Genomic DNA, 16108 nt, shown 5'->3' on the forward strand with positions numbered 1-16108 from the left:
ATTCATGGGGAGGTTGGGCGGCGAGCAGAAATCTTCCTGTACACTCCGTGTCGAAGATCTGGGAGGAGGCCGGCGAGTGCATGCGGGGAGAAGCGGAGCAAATGCGCGATGGTGATGGACATATGTAGGATTCTGGAGCGGTGTGGAGATGCAGATGGTCTGTTGGAAGGGAACGCGTTTAGAGGAGAAGTTGGTCTCATGGTGGTTATTGGATTTGGGATGTTGGATGAGCCATGCGTTTGGGGTTTATCTGAAGTTGCATTGGATTCGAGATTCTTTGGTTTAAGCCTCCATTCTTTCTCCTTTTTGGTCGTCGTCGTGTCAGCAGCTGGGCCTTGGGCTTCTCTCGGAAGGGGGTTCCGAATGGGTTGTTGATCTGGGCTCGATAGAAAGGATGACAACGACACAGACGTCTCTTCTTTAACGGCGGAAGAGGGTGATTTGAAGGAATCTGACAAGGTCCGGTCGGTTGGGGCATTTACGTCAGCCATGGCAGCCTATATAGAGATGGAACTTTGGAAGGAATGGGATGGCGATTGATTCAAGAAGTACGAAGGAGGTTTATGGCTCCTGATAGGAGACGGCCTAAGAGCTGCGCAAAGGGTAATAATAAGGGGGCAAATAATGTCTCGGGTCGGGAGAGTAATAGTGAAGATATTGAATATGACGAATATAATTCCCAACCAACGTTGATGGCCAACTTCCAGCAGTTAGGTAGAGAAAGTCGAGAGTAGAGGAGATATGCCGAAAATGTAGAGGCAGTTAATAGATGACAGTGACTTTGGTTCAAGGCAGATGCTGGTGAAGAAGGGTATATATTTTGTATGTATGTAGCAGTAGTGCAGGACGCCGTAGGCTGAACCGGAGGAAGAAATGGATGTTGGCTTGGAAAAATGCGCTTGGGTAATATTTGGTTGGTGAAACAATAAGATAAATCGAGCGTAACTTGTAACTTGTAACTAACTAACTAACTAGTCAGTCGAACTCAACCGGCATGGCATGGGATGGCATGGCATGGCATGGCATTGGAAGACCACATCTATGAAGCCAATGTTTGAGATGGGAGGGGGTTTTTGTGATAGCCTCAGGGTGAGGGGGGCACTGCTAAGAGAAATTATCAAGCGGGAAAAACGAGAAGGAGGAATAAGAGATAATGTTGGAAGATGTTGAAGGGTGAATGAGGATGTTTTTAGACGTAAGATGAAGACGAAGATGAAGAGAAGACGAAGCTGTTGGAGAGCTGATGAAGATGAAGTTGGATGAGAGGGTATTGTTATGGTAACGGCTGGTAGCTGTATTATACTGTGATGGCATTCCTTTGAATTTCGTTCTGAAGACAGAAAGACACCATGTTATTTCTCTGTCCTGCCATTTGATGCGATATCTTCTGCAACACTTAAAACATTCGCCATAGATGTAGAACTCTCACAGATATATCCAAAAGCATATAAATAAATATACTATCCTCAATAATGGATGCGTATGTTATCGCTGTTCTCATATTACGACCGGACTAGCTATTCCTCCGAGTAGATGCACGTGACTATTTGCCGATACAGCCTAGCGTCGGTCTCCTTTTTGTGCTCTTCCAACATCGAGTATTAGAACTCAAACCTCTCGTTTTACAATTTTTACATTCTCCTCTATGGGTTGTCTCCGCGCCTCTGCCTCTTACACTCGTTTAATTTCTTCTGGCGGCATTCAATTCCCCTTCAGAGGCGGATCCTGCCATGTCTCGCTGCTACTGATTGTTCTCTCGAGGATTTCCTGTCCCGCGAGGACTCTTCAACTGAAAGCCAATCCCCTTGATCTCAATCGCATTCTTCCAGCATAATTCATAATATCTCTCCTCTACCTTTTCTATCCTACCAACAGACGCCTATGCGCCTTGGCATATATCGCATTATGGCTTGCCCAATCATACCTTCGCGGCGCCATGCCCTGACGCTGCCATTCCTACTTCCATCATGGACAGAAGCATCCACCACAACCCTAGTATGCCAGAGATACCAATCAACATTCCGTCGACTCAAACAACGTCTACGGGTGAAGCCTGACGCTTCATTCAGCCCGTCTCCTCCCAATTCCTCAGACCACATCATCTACAACCCCCCTTCTAGCGCCCCCTCCGTCTACCACACTCCAACCAAATTTCTCCCCTCCGACGACGTCCGACGAAAACTGCGCGCCTTGTCACCTTTCGTAGACCAGCAACACCAACAGCAGCGTCAGCCGGACTCACAACAGCTCCCCCTTGTCCTGCGCCATGCAAACCAGACCAAACACATCCTGAACCACGAGGAGATCGCAGAGATGCGCCAGCTGCGACTGGAGGACCCCATGAAATGGAGCAGGTACCAGCTGGCCAAGCGATTCGGATGCAGTACCCATTTCGTCATGCAAGTGTGTGATGCGGGCCCGCAGAAGAAGGCCATCCAACAACAAGTTTTGGAAGCTATCAAGTCGCGGTGGGGCAAGAAGCGGACCATTGCCAGGGAGGACAGACAACTGCGGAAAGAGCTGTGGGCGAGGGATCAATGATAAAGATACATTTTGTCTGGTTAATTTCCCCCAATTCGCCTCCTTTATTCATTTACTACTGGGGGAGGGATGGTATGTGTACACTCCCTCTTTAGGACTCAAGATGAGATAGATGATATAGAACCCAGCGGAGGCAGAGGAATATCCCCGGTTTCCGGCCCCAATCCCAGCATCTTTCTGGGGCAGTTAAGGGCGATGACGATGAGGAGCCTATGATATGGCATCATTATTGTAAACATACTTACTGTAGTATTTTTTTTTTTTTTCTTTTTCAATTTTCCTCTGTTGTGGGTAGATTTCCCAAATTTCCCTGTAAAGTAACTATTTATATCAAACACCAGAATTTCAAAATCCACATATAGAAACATTTTTAAATAGAAAATTTACACTCCGGTTAGACCAAATATCTCCAAAACAAGCATTAAACAAGCATTAACTAAATAATAGTAATGATCCATATAGTCGGATGCAACGTCAACCCCGTTTTCATTTACTGCTGTCCTTGTTGTTTCCCTAGTCGCCAAAACCGTGCCGCATCTACCCAGCATTTTATCTCATAATTTTTCCTTGCAAAGACCTGCTTAGGTACCGCACATACATTTCACTGCCCAGAGGTACTTCCCAGCCCTTCACCCTCCCCTCGAGCGACCCCCCCACAACCAACAAATGCCCCCTGCCTCGCTGCCCATCAGTCGCATCGCAGCATCGCTTCCCCCGCCAACAAGACTCCGTGCAGCAGTCCAGTTCCAGTTCAGTTTCCCCGCGTCAAACCTCTCAAGAAGATATTTATCCTGTTCCTCTTTATACCCCTCACCATACCCCTCTTCATCTTTCTACCCCCTCTCCATTCCTAGAGCCGTCCGGCCTCCTTCACCCTCTACTTCGACCGTGACTAGAATCCACAGAAGATCCTTTTACGCAAACATCGACGACCCCAAGATGGCCCCTCAGTTAGAACCGTTTTTCAAGGAGTAGGTGAAAGTCTTGTAGCAGGAAGATAGCTGATATATAATCGTATTGTCATTACTGTGCCCTATTAAGTCTGTTGATATGCTGAATTTTTATCTTTTTAAACCTTGCGCAGGGTTGACAACCTCCAGGACGCTTTCCTTGATCGTATGTCGAATTTTTGAGCCCCCTCACTAGACCTTGCTTGCTATGCTAGATAATTTCCTCGCCACTTTCTAATTGCCTCGTTATATCCGTAGGACTGCGAAAAGCTGTTGCTATCCCATCAGTCTCCGCCCAGGATGACAAAAGGAAAGATGTTGTCAAAGTGAGTAGTATCTCTTACGTTGAATATGTCCAACCTTGTCAATCGTCAAGCAGGATTGTGCGTTTCAACTCTTAACTATAAACCCACAGATGGGAGAGTTCCTTGCCGAAGAACTCAAGCGTCTGGGAGCTGAAGTCGAACTACGACCACTTGGAAAGGAGCATGGAAGGGAGCATTTGGATCTTCCTCCTGTTGTCCTTGCTCGTTACGGCAATGATAAGAACAAGCGCACTATCCTCGTCTACGGACACTACGATGTCCAGCCCGCCCTGCTTGAGGATGGCTGGAACACGGAACCCTTCAAGCTTACAGTTGACGACAAGGGAAGAATGTTCGGTCGCGGCAGCACGGATGACAAGGGTCCCATCATGGGCTGGCTAAACGTCATCGAGGCCCATAAAAAGGCTGGCGTTGAATTCCCCGTCAACTTGCTCTGCTGCTTTGAGGGCATGGAAGAGTACGGTTCGCTGGGACTGGAAGAGTTCGTCAAGGCGGAGAGCAAGAAATTTTTCAAAGATGCTGATGCAGTTTGCATTTCGGATAACTACTGGCTGGGCACTGAGAAGCCGTGTCTCACCTACGGCCTGCGGGGATGCAATTATTACTCTCTCACCGTCTCTGGGCCGGCACAGGATTTGCACAGTGGTGTCTTTGGCGGATCGGTCCACGAACCTATGACCGATCTTGTCAATCTCCTCTCAAAGCTGGTGGATGTGCAGGGCAACATCCTCATCCCCGGTATAAATGAACTGGTTGCTCCACTCACTGAGGATGAAAAGGGTTTGTATAAGGACATCGCCTTCTCAATGGAAAATCTCTATGAATCGCTCGGAAGCACCACGTCGATCTTTTCAGATAAAGAGCCAACCCTGATGAGACGGTGGAGGTACCCATCCCTGTCCATCCACGGCATCGAGGGCGCGTATTCAGCACCCGGTGCAAAGACCGTTATCCCCGCTAAAGTCATTGGGAAGTTCTCCATCCGCACCGTCCCCAACATGGAGAGCGAGGATGTGAATAAACTGGTGTTCGACTATGTCAAGGCTGAGTTTGCGAAGTTGAACAGTAAGAATACGGTCGACTGCGCGCTGCAGCATGATGGGAAGTGGTGGGTTGCTAGTCCTAAGCACTGGAATTTCCAGGCGGCCGGTAAAGCTGTAAAGCAGGTGTTTGGTGTTGAGCCAGATTTTACCAGGGAGGGTGGAAGGTATGCAAAATTTACTCCAGAATATCTATCCAACTCTTTCAAAACAATGAGCGCAGAAAAGCTGAAAAGTCTCTCTAACGTTTCGAAACAACAAAAACAGTATTCCCATCACTTTGACCTTCGAGGAGGCTACGGGAAAAAACGTTCTCCTGTTGCCCATGGGCAGCTCGACGGATATGGCTCATTCCACCAATGAGAAACTTGACAAACGCAATTATATCGAGGGCACTAAGCTAATGGGCGCGTATCTACACTACGTTGCTGAGGAGCCTATTAAGGAGCAGATCAATACCGATAATGTTGCAGGAAAATAGTACTTGTTTTGGTAAAACTGGGACTCGACTTGTTGTGTGTATATGTATTTTCAGACTTTCGTCCCTTGTTTATTGTTGTCTTATGTGATGGATGGATGTATGGGTTATACACCGAGACAGCTAATATGGGATGAGATGAGATGAGATGATGTGATTGTTATTCTACCCATCTTTGCTGGGAGAGGGAAGAAAAAAGATGCCAGTAGCTTCCAGTGTTCCCAGTTAGATATCTAATTAATATCCAGCATGATATTCATATGATATTTATCCGCAGCTGTCAGTGAAATAAAACTTGCCTCAGCTCCTTTGTTTTCCTCAACCAGCTTCGCACTCGCATTTGTTGCATGTACAGGGACCGCACTATATACAGACCCTGCACATTTAGCCTGTCGAAGTCTCTCCAAACGGTAAGATGAGAGTTCGTGTCACGTGATCTCAAAATGCGCTACCGCTAGTTTCACACGCGACGCGACCAGATTCAGGCAAAATTGAACAGAATCAAAGATATCAAGAAATACATCCTTCTCTGTGCTCTGACGTCAGCACGGATAGCTCCCTAGCTAAGCGGCTTGGGGATACCTCCAGCAGTGTACTCTTCCTTCATGAGCCCTCCAAGTTTCATCCGCTTCTGAGATAAACAGTTCCATGGCTCCTATCAAGAGGACGCGAGTGGATCTCCATCCGCCAAACCAAACCCCCTCATCCAGTGCTCCTCTGGGCTCGCAGCTTGGCCCGGTAAGAAAACATATAAGCCCCATTCAGCATCGCGCTTTTTTTCAAAAAAAAAACAGACGCTTATGAACTGCCAATTTACAGAGAAAAAAAGCACGCACCTCAGAAGTGCTGACCGTCCGTGAAGACAGCGATGACGACTCCACCGATTCCTCATCGCCAAACCGCACTGACTCCGAACAAGATGAAGACCAGGAGTCGAAACAAGATCTTGACCTGGACCGCGTTGACGATGGCAATCTGGATCTATATATCTGTGACGAAGAGGCCATCGAGCAACGCGCCAGCCAATACGTTAGGGAACAATTTTCCAGAGATATGGAAAATGTGCCTGCTGAGCATGGCATTATTGAACGGGTGGACTGTTACAATTTCATGTGCCACGAGCACTTTTCAGTTGACCTGGGTCCGCTGATTAATTTCATCGTGGGCAAGAATGGGAGTGGGAAGAGTGCTATTCTCACGGCTATTACGCTTTGCTTGGGTGGGAAGGCGTCTGTTACGAACCGGGGACAGAGTTTGAAGAGCTTCATTAAAGAGGGGAAGGAGTATGTTCTTATGTCTTTGCGTTTTCTTTCTGTTGATTATGATTATAATTGTGATATCGTTTGTGCGTATAACTAAATCAACATTTTTGTAGCTCAGCGACTATTGTGGTTCGGATTAAGAACAACGGTGACAGTGCATACAACCCCAACGAATTCGGAGACTCAATCATAATCGAACGTCATTTTTCGCGAACTGGAGCGAGCGGTTTCAAAATCAAAAGTTCGAATGGTAGAGTGGTGTCAACGAAGAAATCCGAACTCGACTCAATCACAGACTACTACGCCCTACAGATTGATAATCCCATGAACGTCCTTTCTCAAGACATGGCACGACAGTTTCTGAGCAACTCCAGTCCATCAGAAAAGTACAAATTTTTTCTCAAGGGAGTTCAACTTGAGCAGCTCGATCAGGACTATCGCCTTCTTGAAGAATCGATTGACCAGACCGAAGCTAAGCTGTCGATTCATCTTGACCAGATTAAGGAGCTAGAAGTTGCCAGGAATCAAACTAGAGCAAAACTTGCACTCTCAGATAAGAATGAGACTATACGTGCCAGGGTGAGGAACTTACGAGCTCAGATGGCGTGGGTGCAAGTTGAGGAACAGGAAAAGGTTAGAACGATAAGAATGAAAATTATCTATAATAACATTTTAAGTTGCTTCGTACTAAAGTATGTGGAATTTGAAATAGCAACGGCATTCATGTGATGCCCAAATAGAGCAAGCAACTCGAAAGATCGCAAATTTGGAAGCGGAGGTTGTGAAAGCCGACGAAGTCTTCCAAGAAGCGGATCGTGAGCATAACGCTATACTTGAAGCTGTTAGAGAAGCAAAATCTGATCTAAAAGCTCAAGAGGACCGTGGGAAGGCTGCAGATGGGAGGCTTGATGAGACCGTAAAAGAACGCCATGAGCTCCAGGTAAGTCATGTCCTATATCATTAATAGTCCTTCGATGAATAGTTAATTTATCCTATTTTCTTCAGGCACAACAACGCACGATTCGTGAGTGTTTGAAGGCTGCCGAGTCAACCATTAAAGACACACAAAGTAAAATAGATGAAGAAAAGCAGCGACTTGAGGATTTGGATGGTGGAAGTCACGCTAGGAGGATTGCGGAACTTGAGCTGAAGAAGGCTGAAGCTGAAGAAGCCCGTGATCGACACCATGCTCATGCGCGAGACTTGGATCGCTTGCAAAATGAACTCACCAGAGCGGAGCAAGATCTACAAGGAAAACGCGAACCTCTTAACAAGCAGAGATCAGATGTAGAGCAAGCTGAAGGTCGCCTCCGTAGCCTCACGCGAGACAGAGGTCAGCAGCAGGGCGGTTTCCATGAAAAGATGCCCTTACTGCTGAGAGCGATTGAACAAGAACAGTACAAGTTTTCTAGAAAACCCGTTGGACCCTTGGGGAATCATATAAGGCTTCTGAAACCGAAATGGTCGGGAGTCCTTGAAAGTTCATTGGGGGGAACTTTAAGCGGGTTTGTAGTGACTAGCAAGACTGATTCTAACATTCTATCGAACATCATGAAGCGCGTGGGTTGGTAAGTAATGAAGCAGCCTTTTTCTAGCAATCGTATTTACTCTGATAGCGGTATTAACTTTCAATTTCATCAGTGAATGCCCCATCTTTATTGGAAATGATACGGGGAACATGGACACGTCCCTTAATGAGCCTGATTTTCGTTTTGATACTATTTTACGGATTTTGGAGGTAGGAAACTATCATCCATAAAGTTTCCCCATTCCACTGGGGCATTACTAAAGTTTACGTTAGATCGACTACGACTTGGTTCGGCGGCAGTTAGTTATAAACCATGGCATTGAACAGGTTCTTCTAATTGAGAACTTAGAAGAGGCTTCGGCAGTACTCTTTGATGGCGAAAAGCCTAGAAACGTAAAGCGTTGTTTTTGTATCGACCAAAGAGATCGACGAAGGGGGATCCATTTGTCATACAGCCGCACAGGGGAGCCCACTCAGTCTCCAGTCCAAGCATATGCAGGTCGACCTCGAATGAAGACTGATATAGAGTCTCAAATCAAGTACGTTCTCTTTCACACCGTAACCTAGACTCCCTGTTTACTCACCAATTTTTTGTACAGGCTGCAGCAGGAAGCCGTAAATATGTTGAAGCAGGACCTCAAGGAACTTGAAACTCAACAACGACTTGCTCAGACCCAAATTGAAAAATGCAAGCAAGCACTCGTCAGACAGAAAAGGCAGGAGCAGCAGTTACGCCTTGAGTCTCAAAAAGCGGACGACCTTGTTGAGGAACTGCAAGAAGCAATTGACAGTGATAGCATCGAGGATGGCCGGCTAGATGCCCTTAAGAGCTCACTCGAAGACGCTGAAGCAGAGAAACGCATTAGCGAGAGCTCGTATGAGGAGAGTGTCAACGCAATGGACGCCTTGATCAAGAAGTTCAATGAGAAAAAGAAAGAATGTGCGCTGATCAATCAGGAGATTGATAAGTATAAGACGAAGCTCCAGGAGCGCGTGGAAGAAGAATTGAGCCTTGCGGAAAAGCGCAGGAAGGCCCTCACTGATAAAAACATTGCTATTGATGGTCTTGACCTTGCGAAGCAGGATAAGATACGGCTAGAAACGAAGCGGAAGGAGCTTAGTGATATTATTATTGATTGGAGTGCTAAAGCAGCCACGATTTCCCCGCGTGTGACTGTTCCTGAAGGGGAGACGGCGAATAGCCTTGATAAGAAGCTTGTGAGGTTGAAGAAGGATCTTGAACGATTCGATAACACGTACGTTTTCTTCTCTCGTTTACAACCTATTTCCTTCCAGCATCCATTAACATCGTCTAGTTTGGGAAACCGGGAAGAGATTGCAACCGAGGCTGCTGAAGCAGAGGCAAATTACGAGAGCGCAAGGCAGCAGGTTGGTGAGCTTAAAGAACTCACCCGGGTAAAGATTTTCTCTCTTCACTACAAACCGTCCTTTTCCTAACGTATTCACTGATAATTTCCTATAGAGGTTCAATAGCACATTGAGGCACCGACGAAAACGCTGGGAAAACTTCCGATCTCTCATCACGGCCCGAGCTAAACTCCAATTTACATATTTGCTGAGCGAGCGAAGTTTTCGTGGGCAAATTCTCTCTGATCACACCCAAAAGTTACTTGATATCCACGTCGAGCCGGACATTACCAAGGAAAGTGCCAAGGGAAGAGGTGCCAGGACGCTTTCTGGTGGCGAGAAATCGTTCTCGCAGATCTGCCTTTTGCTCTCTCTGTGGGAGGCTATGGGTTCACCGATCCGCTGCTTGGATGAGTTGTAAGTTTGCATGATGGCATCCTCCCCAGTTGTAGGGTATTGTTAATTAATCTTTGCGTGTTTCTTCTTCACCGTCTTAGTGATGTTTACATGGATCATATCAACCGTAAGATGAGTATTGACATGCTGGTAAGTTGCTGGATTTGTTTTGACCGTACATGTACACTAAAACAGTACTGACATCTTTTTATAAAAACAATAGATGATAGCGGCAAGGCGCTCTGTTGGGCGGCAGTTTATATTCATCACACCGGGTGCACGACATGATATCCGACCAGCGCCAGATGTCAGAGTCAAAGAGTAATCTTTCCCCCTTTATATATATATGTTTAACACATACCATACACATTCTGCCCAAATCTTTAGTCCAGGGCTAACATACCTTGTTCTTACTTCTATCTAGACTTGCTGAACCCGAACGAGGGCAAACGGTGTTACCCTTTGGACGAAACTGATCTCTTGCTCCCTCGATTTTTCTGAATATGCGATGATTTTGCTCTGATATCCCTTTTGTTAGAGATGTGGTTTGATAAACGTCTTTTAAATTTATCTGTTTCTTCATCTTCTCATCTCTTTCTTGTATTATTTTTATATTATTTATCCCATTCTTGCATGCCGGTGTTGATTTGTAAGATTGTCACCAGGGACCATTGAATTTACTTTTTAAATTTGTTCGATTAATATATGAGCTGACTAGCTACCTAGCCAGATATCTCCATCATAATACTCTATAGACTGCCTCAGGTACTGTATATGTAAATTGACTGTTTCAGCAAAGAGCGCACGGGTTTGTTGATCGACTGTAGTTAACTTGTGAGTGAATGTTTAAGTTAGTTATAAAAGGAATTACTAATCAGTTATTAGCTCAATATAAATATAATAACCAACTTATTGTAAATAAAATATATTATATTTTTAAATATATATATATATATATATATATATATATAATTAGACTAGACTATTAGATGATTTAAGTTTTAATAATTTATATAAGATATTTTAGTTTATATACTATATTATATATGATTTAAAAATTAATTAATATTCTATAAATTTAAAGTGAAATTCATTTTTTATATAAAATAATAAAATAAAAATTATAATATAAACTATCTAATTAATCATACAATTCAATTTAATAACTGTATAATTAAATATATATAGTTAAAATATTTTTCTACTTTATATCAGATAAATATTAAATATAATATTATAAAATTTTTATTTTTTAAACTTTAATAAAGAAAAATATATAATTATATATAATTAATAAATTAATATATTTTATTAAATAGTGAATATTACTGAATAATAAAATTATTTTAAAAATTATTAAATATTTTATAAATTTAATAATTAATATATTTAAATATTTAAAATATTAATAAATTAAAACTTTTTAGTAATTAAATAAATAATTATTTATTAGAGTAATTATATATAATATATTCAATAATTTTATAATTATTGCAATATGATAAAATTTACTGATAAGATATAATTTCAATCTAAGTTTTAATGTGTATATCAAACTATTGAACATATTTATGATCTTTCTATTTAAATAGAATAATAATAATATAGAATAGATTTCATTTAGATCAATTGACAATATAAAATCACTGAGCTGAAAAAAGTAATTATAACTATTTTATAATAGTATAGCAATTATCTCATAATTACTTTATAAATAAAATCTCTATAAATATAAAAATCATTTAATAATTATATTAAGAAAAGAGATAACTATATTAAAAAAAAAGTATATAAATAGAGTTTTCTCTGAACTCATTTTTTAGAAATTATTTTAATATTTTATCAAGATAGATTATCTAGTTGATAATTAAATATTTATTTTATCTATATTTAGATTAAAACTGTGATAGCTGATATCTTTTTTCATATTTAATTCTATCATAGTTATGAATTCTATTAATTTATTTTATCTGACTATAGCAAGTAATTTGTCAATATCATATAAGTTTATATTTATTAATTTCTGTATATTAAGTGTAAGCTTAGTATAGTTAATCATTTAAAAACTGATAATATTATTGAATATATAATACAAACTGTTAAAAGTTATTTATAAAAGTTTTATAATTATACTTAAAATGATTGAAATAGACTGCTATTTTATATTAAACTCGCTATTAATGAAAGAGACTTCTTTTTTTTTATAATAGTTAGCTCGTTTTTCTTGAGTTATCAATATAATTTTAAAGTTTTGAATCCATCTATAAAATTACAAGCATAGTACATCAGTTATAGCTCTGTTTTAAAAGTAGATGATATTATTTATAAGCTGAAACAGATCTGAAAATGAGTTAAAATCTCAATGACAAGTACTTAACAGATATAATAGAAACAAGTTAATCATCATTAAGACTTTGCATCATACTATCAAATAGAGAATAAAGTCTGACTAAGTTTTTAAAATATTTATATTAATTAATTCTCTTATATATTTAATAATCACTATATAAAATATATAGTTATTGAAGTTATAGACTTTTATAATTATTATTTTAATATACTTTTAAATATATATAATAGATTTCAATTGAATCTACTTCATTTTACATTTATAGACTTATTGTAATCTCAAAAAATAGTTAATTGATAACTCTCTGTTATTTTTAATAAAGAAAATAAAGAAAAATATAAAATTGAATAAAGTTTTAATTAATATATTACTTACTACTGCTGTAAATATATAGTTAAATAAGTAGACTATAAAAAATCTATTTGAGAATCTGCATCTGCTTTTACTATTGTTCTCTATAAGGGGTTGAACTCCTAGATTTGCTCTGGCTGGCTGACTCAGCCTAGCTATTGTTTGCATGTGCGCACATGATCATGCTACGCGAGCTTGCTTAAGCTTGAGTTCTCATCTCATTCTTTTCTTCCCTTTCTCAAGCAATTTGTCCTTGTTATATAGGAGGACTAGCCTCTAGTTCTTAGAGCTTAACCCTTTACATTACAAATTGCTTCACTTCTTTCATTGATAGGCCACTAGGAGCCTTAATTCTGCATCACAAAGCTCAGCAAATGTGCTGACATATGATAGACTATTGAAAGCCTTAAATCCTGCATCATGAAGTTCAATGATAGCATTAATATATGAATAGACTGAGTTAGCAATCATGCTAACAAACAAATGAGTAATATTGAAAATGTCTAGCTGAATGAGATAAAGCAGCAGACTTGTACAACAAATACACAAATAAATCAATATGAAGCAATGAGCAAGAATGCTCTCAGCAGCTTTGAACAACAATGAATGGCCTTTCTCCAACAGCAGGAACAGGTTCAGTGTGAGAACAGAAATTTAATAGCAGCTCAGCAAGCTGAAATAGCTAATCTACAACAAGCTTTGAACACTTTGACATCAACTCTCTCTCAATCAAATCTGCAATCACTCATTGCAGTTAGAAGATCAAAGATCAAGCTATCAGACTATGAGAAGTATGGTGATTCTAATCTGAAGCACTACTCTCAGTGAGAGCTAAGCTTCAATCAAAACTTAAGATCAATGAGAAAGCTTTAAGTAATAATGAAGAATGTGCTTGATATGTGTACTTGAGACTGAAAGAAATGGCAGCAGCTCAAGTTTATCCCTGAGTTGAGAATAATAAGAACAAGATCAACTTCATAGTAGAGAGCTTACTGGAGCAGATACATATGCTCTATAGTGATTCTGCATGATAGAAAAAGGCTGTGCAAAAGCTCAACAATTTATAACAGAGTAGAAGAGCTCTCTTTGACTTTCTGCTCAAATTTAATCAGCTACTGCTGGAAGCTGATGGTCATGAATAAAATGATCACATTAAAAAGAGGTATTTGAAATCTACTCTAAGCATGGAGCTGAGGGAAGGCATAGTGAATGTAAGAAAACTGTCTCTCTATGAGAATTACTGCAAGAAGCTTAGATTAGTTGATCATCAACTCTCTGAGCTTAAAACTTTAATACAGTGATCTAAATATTGCAAGAGCAGATCTTCTTCAGATCATACAATGTCTAATCTATACTCTCTACTTTGTCATGCTGTCCTTGATCAATGAAACCAGCCTTAAGCTTTCACTGATGATATGATGAATCTCTCTTCTAGTGCTGTGATCCCAAGCACCCATCACATCAAATTGATAAATCAGACAGAGGTTAATTGATAAAGAGAGCAAGGCCTGTGCCTGAGATGCAAAGCTGAAGGTTATATGATTAAGAGCTATTTATTCAAATCTTCTAGATACTCTGCTACTCTTATGATAGCTAAGATGATTCTCAAGCTGGTACTGAATGACAACAATGTAGATATAAGTGAGGATTTGAGAAAAGAGTAGCTTCAATCAAAAGACACTGAAAGGAGCAAAATAAAAAGCTTATGAGAAAGCAATGGAGAAGATTTAAATCTAAGATGATATTCAAACCCTTCACTGTTGATGCTTTAGTAGATAATGCCTTTTTGACTAAAGCAATGATAGACAGTGAATATAATGTCTATAATCTTATTTCTCAATCTTATGTTAACAAGCATAAGCTCTCATGCATTGAAATTCTCATTATTAAAATGACTGGCTTTGAAGACTCTATGAGACTCTCCACAAGCATAGTGACTGGTATTTGAATTGATATAGATGGTCATATAACTGAATGAGTCTTTCTCTATGTGGTGAATGGGTTACATGATCATGATATGTATGTAGATGATCTCTAGCTGGCCCAGCAAAAGATGACTGTGATCCCTTATCAAAGAATTATGAGATTTGAAGAGAGTGGCATAGAGGTAGAGCCTAGTTCAAATGCAAAAGCTGATGTAATTCTCATCTCTGTCATAAGCTTCTCTAGGCTTGCAAGCACTTGAGAGAAGTGAAACATCAAGATCTTCACTGTCAGTTTGACTGACATTTAAAAGACTCTAGAAGTGAAATCAAAGATTGACCTTAAAGAAAAGCTGCCTGAACATTATCATGAGTTTTTGGACATATTTGATAAGAAAGCTACCAATACTCTACCCCCACTTTGAGGCCCAGGTAGAGATCATGGAATTGAACTGATTAAAAAGGCCAATGATAGCACAGAACAACTCCCTTAAGACTTATTATATAATATATCTTGAGAGGAACTACTGGCTTTGTGAAAGACTCTTACAGATTATCTAGATAAGAGTTTTATTAGAGTGAGCAACTCCTCTGCAGCTGCTCTCATACTATTTGTGAAGAAGTCTGAGAATGAGCTAAGATTCTATGTGAACTATCAAGCTCTTAACAAAATCATCTGAAAGAATTGATATTCTCTATCATTAATCAGTGAGACTCTATAGTGAATTGAACAGACTAAATGATTCACTAAGCTGAACATTATTGCAGCTTTTCACAAGATTTGAATCATGGAAGATGATGAGTGGATGATGATCTTTAGAATCAGATATAGACTATTTGAGTAGCTGATTACATCCTTTAGTTTGGCCAATGCTCCAAGCATATTTCAAAAATATATCAACTGGGCATTACATAGATATCTGGACAACTTCTGCTCAGTCTATTTAGATGACATCTTGATATTTTCCTCAAGAAGCTTACAGAAGCATTGTGAGCATGTACAAAAGATGCTTATGTGTCTACAGGAAGCAGGCCTGCAGACAGACATCAGAAAGAGTGAGTTCAAGATGAACAGCACAAAATATCTTGAATTCATCATTGAAGCAGGCAAGAGTATACAAATGAATCTGGAGAAGATTAAAGCTATTTTGAAATGAGTGACATCTACTACTCTTAAAGGTATACAAGGATTTTTAAACTTTGCCAATTTCTATAGACAATTTATCAGAGATTTCTCAAAGATTGCAATCTTATTGACAATTCTTACACACAAGAATGTTTCTTTTTTATGGATGAGCAAGACTGAAGAAGCTTTTAAGTGTTTAAAATCAATGTTTATCTTCACTTCAATTCTGCTTCAATTTGATCCTGACTGTAAGACTATATTGAAAACAGACTTCTCAGATTACATCTCAGAAGAAGTACTGCTACAATATGATGAGCAGAGCATTCTACACTCATATATCTTCTTCTCTTGCAAGCATTCATCTGCAGAATGCAACTACAAGATTCATGATAAGAAGTTATTAGCAATAATTGAGTATTTAAAGAAATGAAACACTGAGCTATAAAGTGTAAAGAAATTCAAGATTCTCA

General features: G+C 40.0%; 4 protein-coding genes across 4 annotated transcripts; 3 read left to right on the forward strand and 1 right to left on the reverse strand.

Moving 5' to 3' along the window:
* Positions 1-2: 2 nt before the first annotated feature.
* Positions 3-491, reverse strand: PAAG_12658 (hypothetical protein; the record flags this gene model as incomplete). Its single annotated transcript, XM_002789124.2, has 1 exon — positions 3-491. The coding sequence occupies one exon, from the start codon at positions 489-491 to the stop codon at positions 3-5; it is 489 nt and encodes a 162-aa protein (XP_002789170.2).
* A 1414-nt stretch (positions 492-1905) lies between these two features.
* PAAG_08930 (mitochondrial 54S ribosomal protein YmL20) lies at positions 1906-2541 on the forward strand (the record flags this gene model as incomplete). The annotated part of the gene is made up of 1 exon (XM_002789125.2): positions 1906-2541. The coding sequence occupies one exon, from the start codon at positions 1906-1908 to the stop codon at positions 2539-2541; it is 636 nt and encodes a 211-aa protein (XP_002789171.1).
* Positions 2542-3207: 666 nt separating this feature from the next.
* PAAG_08931 (glutamate carboxypeptidase) lies at positions 3208-5338 on the forward strand (the record flags this gene model as incomplete). Its single annotated transcript, XM_002789126.2, has 5 exons — positions 3208-3512; positions 3626-3657; positions 3750-3817; positions 3907-5024; positions 5125-5338. The coding sequence occupies 5 exons, from the start codon at positions 3208-3210 to the stop codon at positions 5336-5338; spliced, it is 1737 nt and encodes a 578-aa protein (XP_002789172.1).
* Positions 5339-5983: 645 nt separating this feature from the next.
* PAAG_08932 (hypothetical protein) lies at positions 5984-10214 on the forward strand (the record flags this gene model as incomplete). Its single annotated transcript, XM_015846673.1, has 12 exons — positions 5984-6073; positions 6155-6618; positions 6711-7230; positions 7310-7537; positions 7603-8165; positions 8239-8335; positions 8399-8664; positions 8725-9381; positions 9442-9541; positions 9609-9910; positions 9991-10039; positions 10113-10214. 12 exons carry the CDS (start codon positions 5984-5986, stop codon positions 10212-10214), a joined length of 3438 nt encoding a protein of 1145 aa, XP_015701594.1.
* Positions 10215-16108: the final 5894 nt, after the last annotated feature.

Source organism: Paracoccidioides lutzii (assembly GCF_000150705.2).
Source record: "Paracoccidioides lutzii Pb01 unplaced genomic scaffold supercont2.53, whole genome shotgun sequence".
Classification (NCBI taxonomy): Eukaryota; Fungi; Ascomycota; class Eurotiomycetes; order Onygenales; family Ajellomycetaceae; genus Paracoccidioides; species Paracoccidioides lutzii.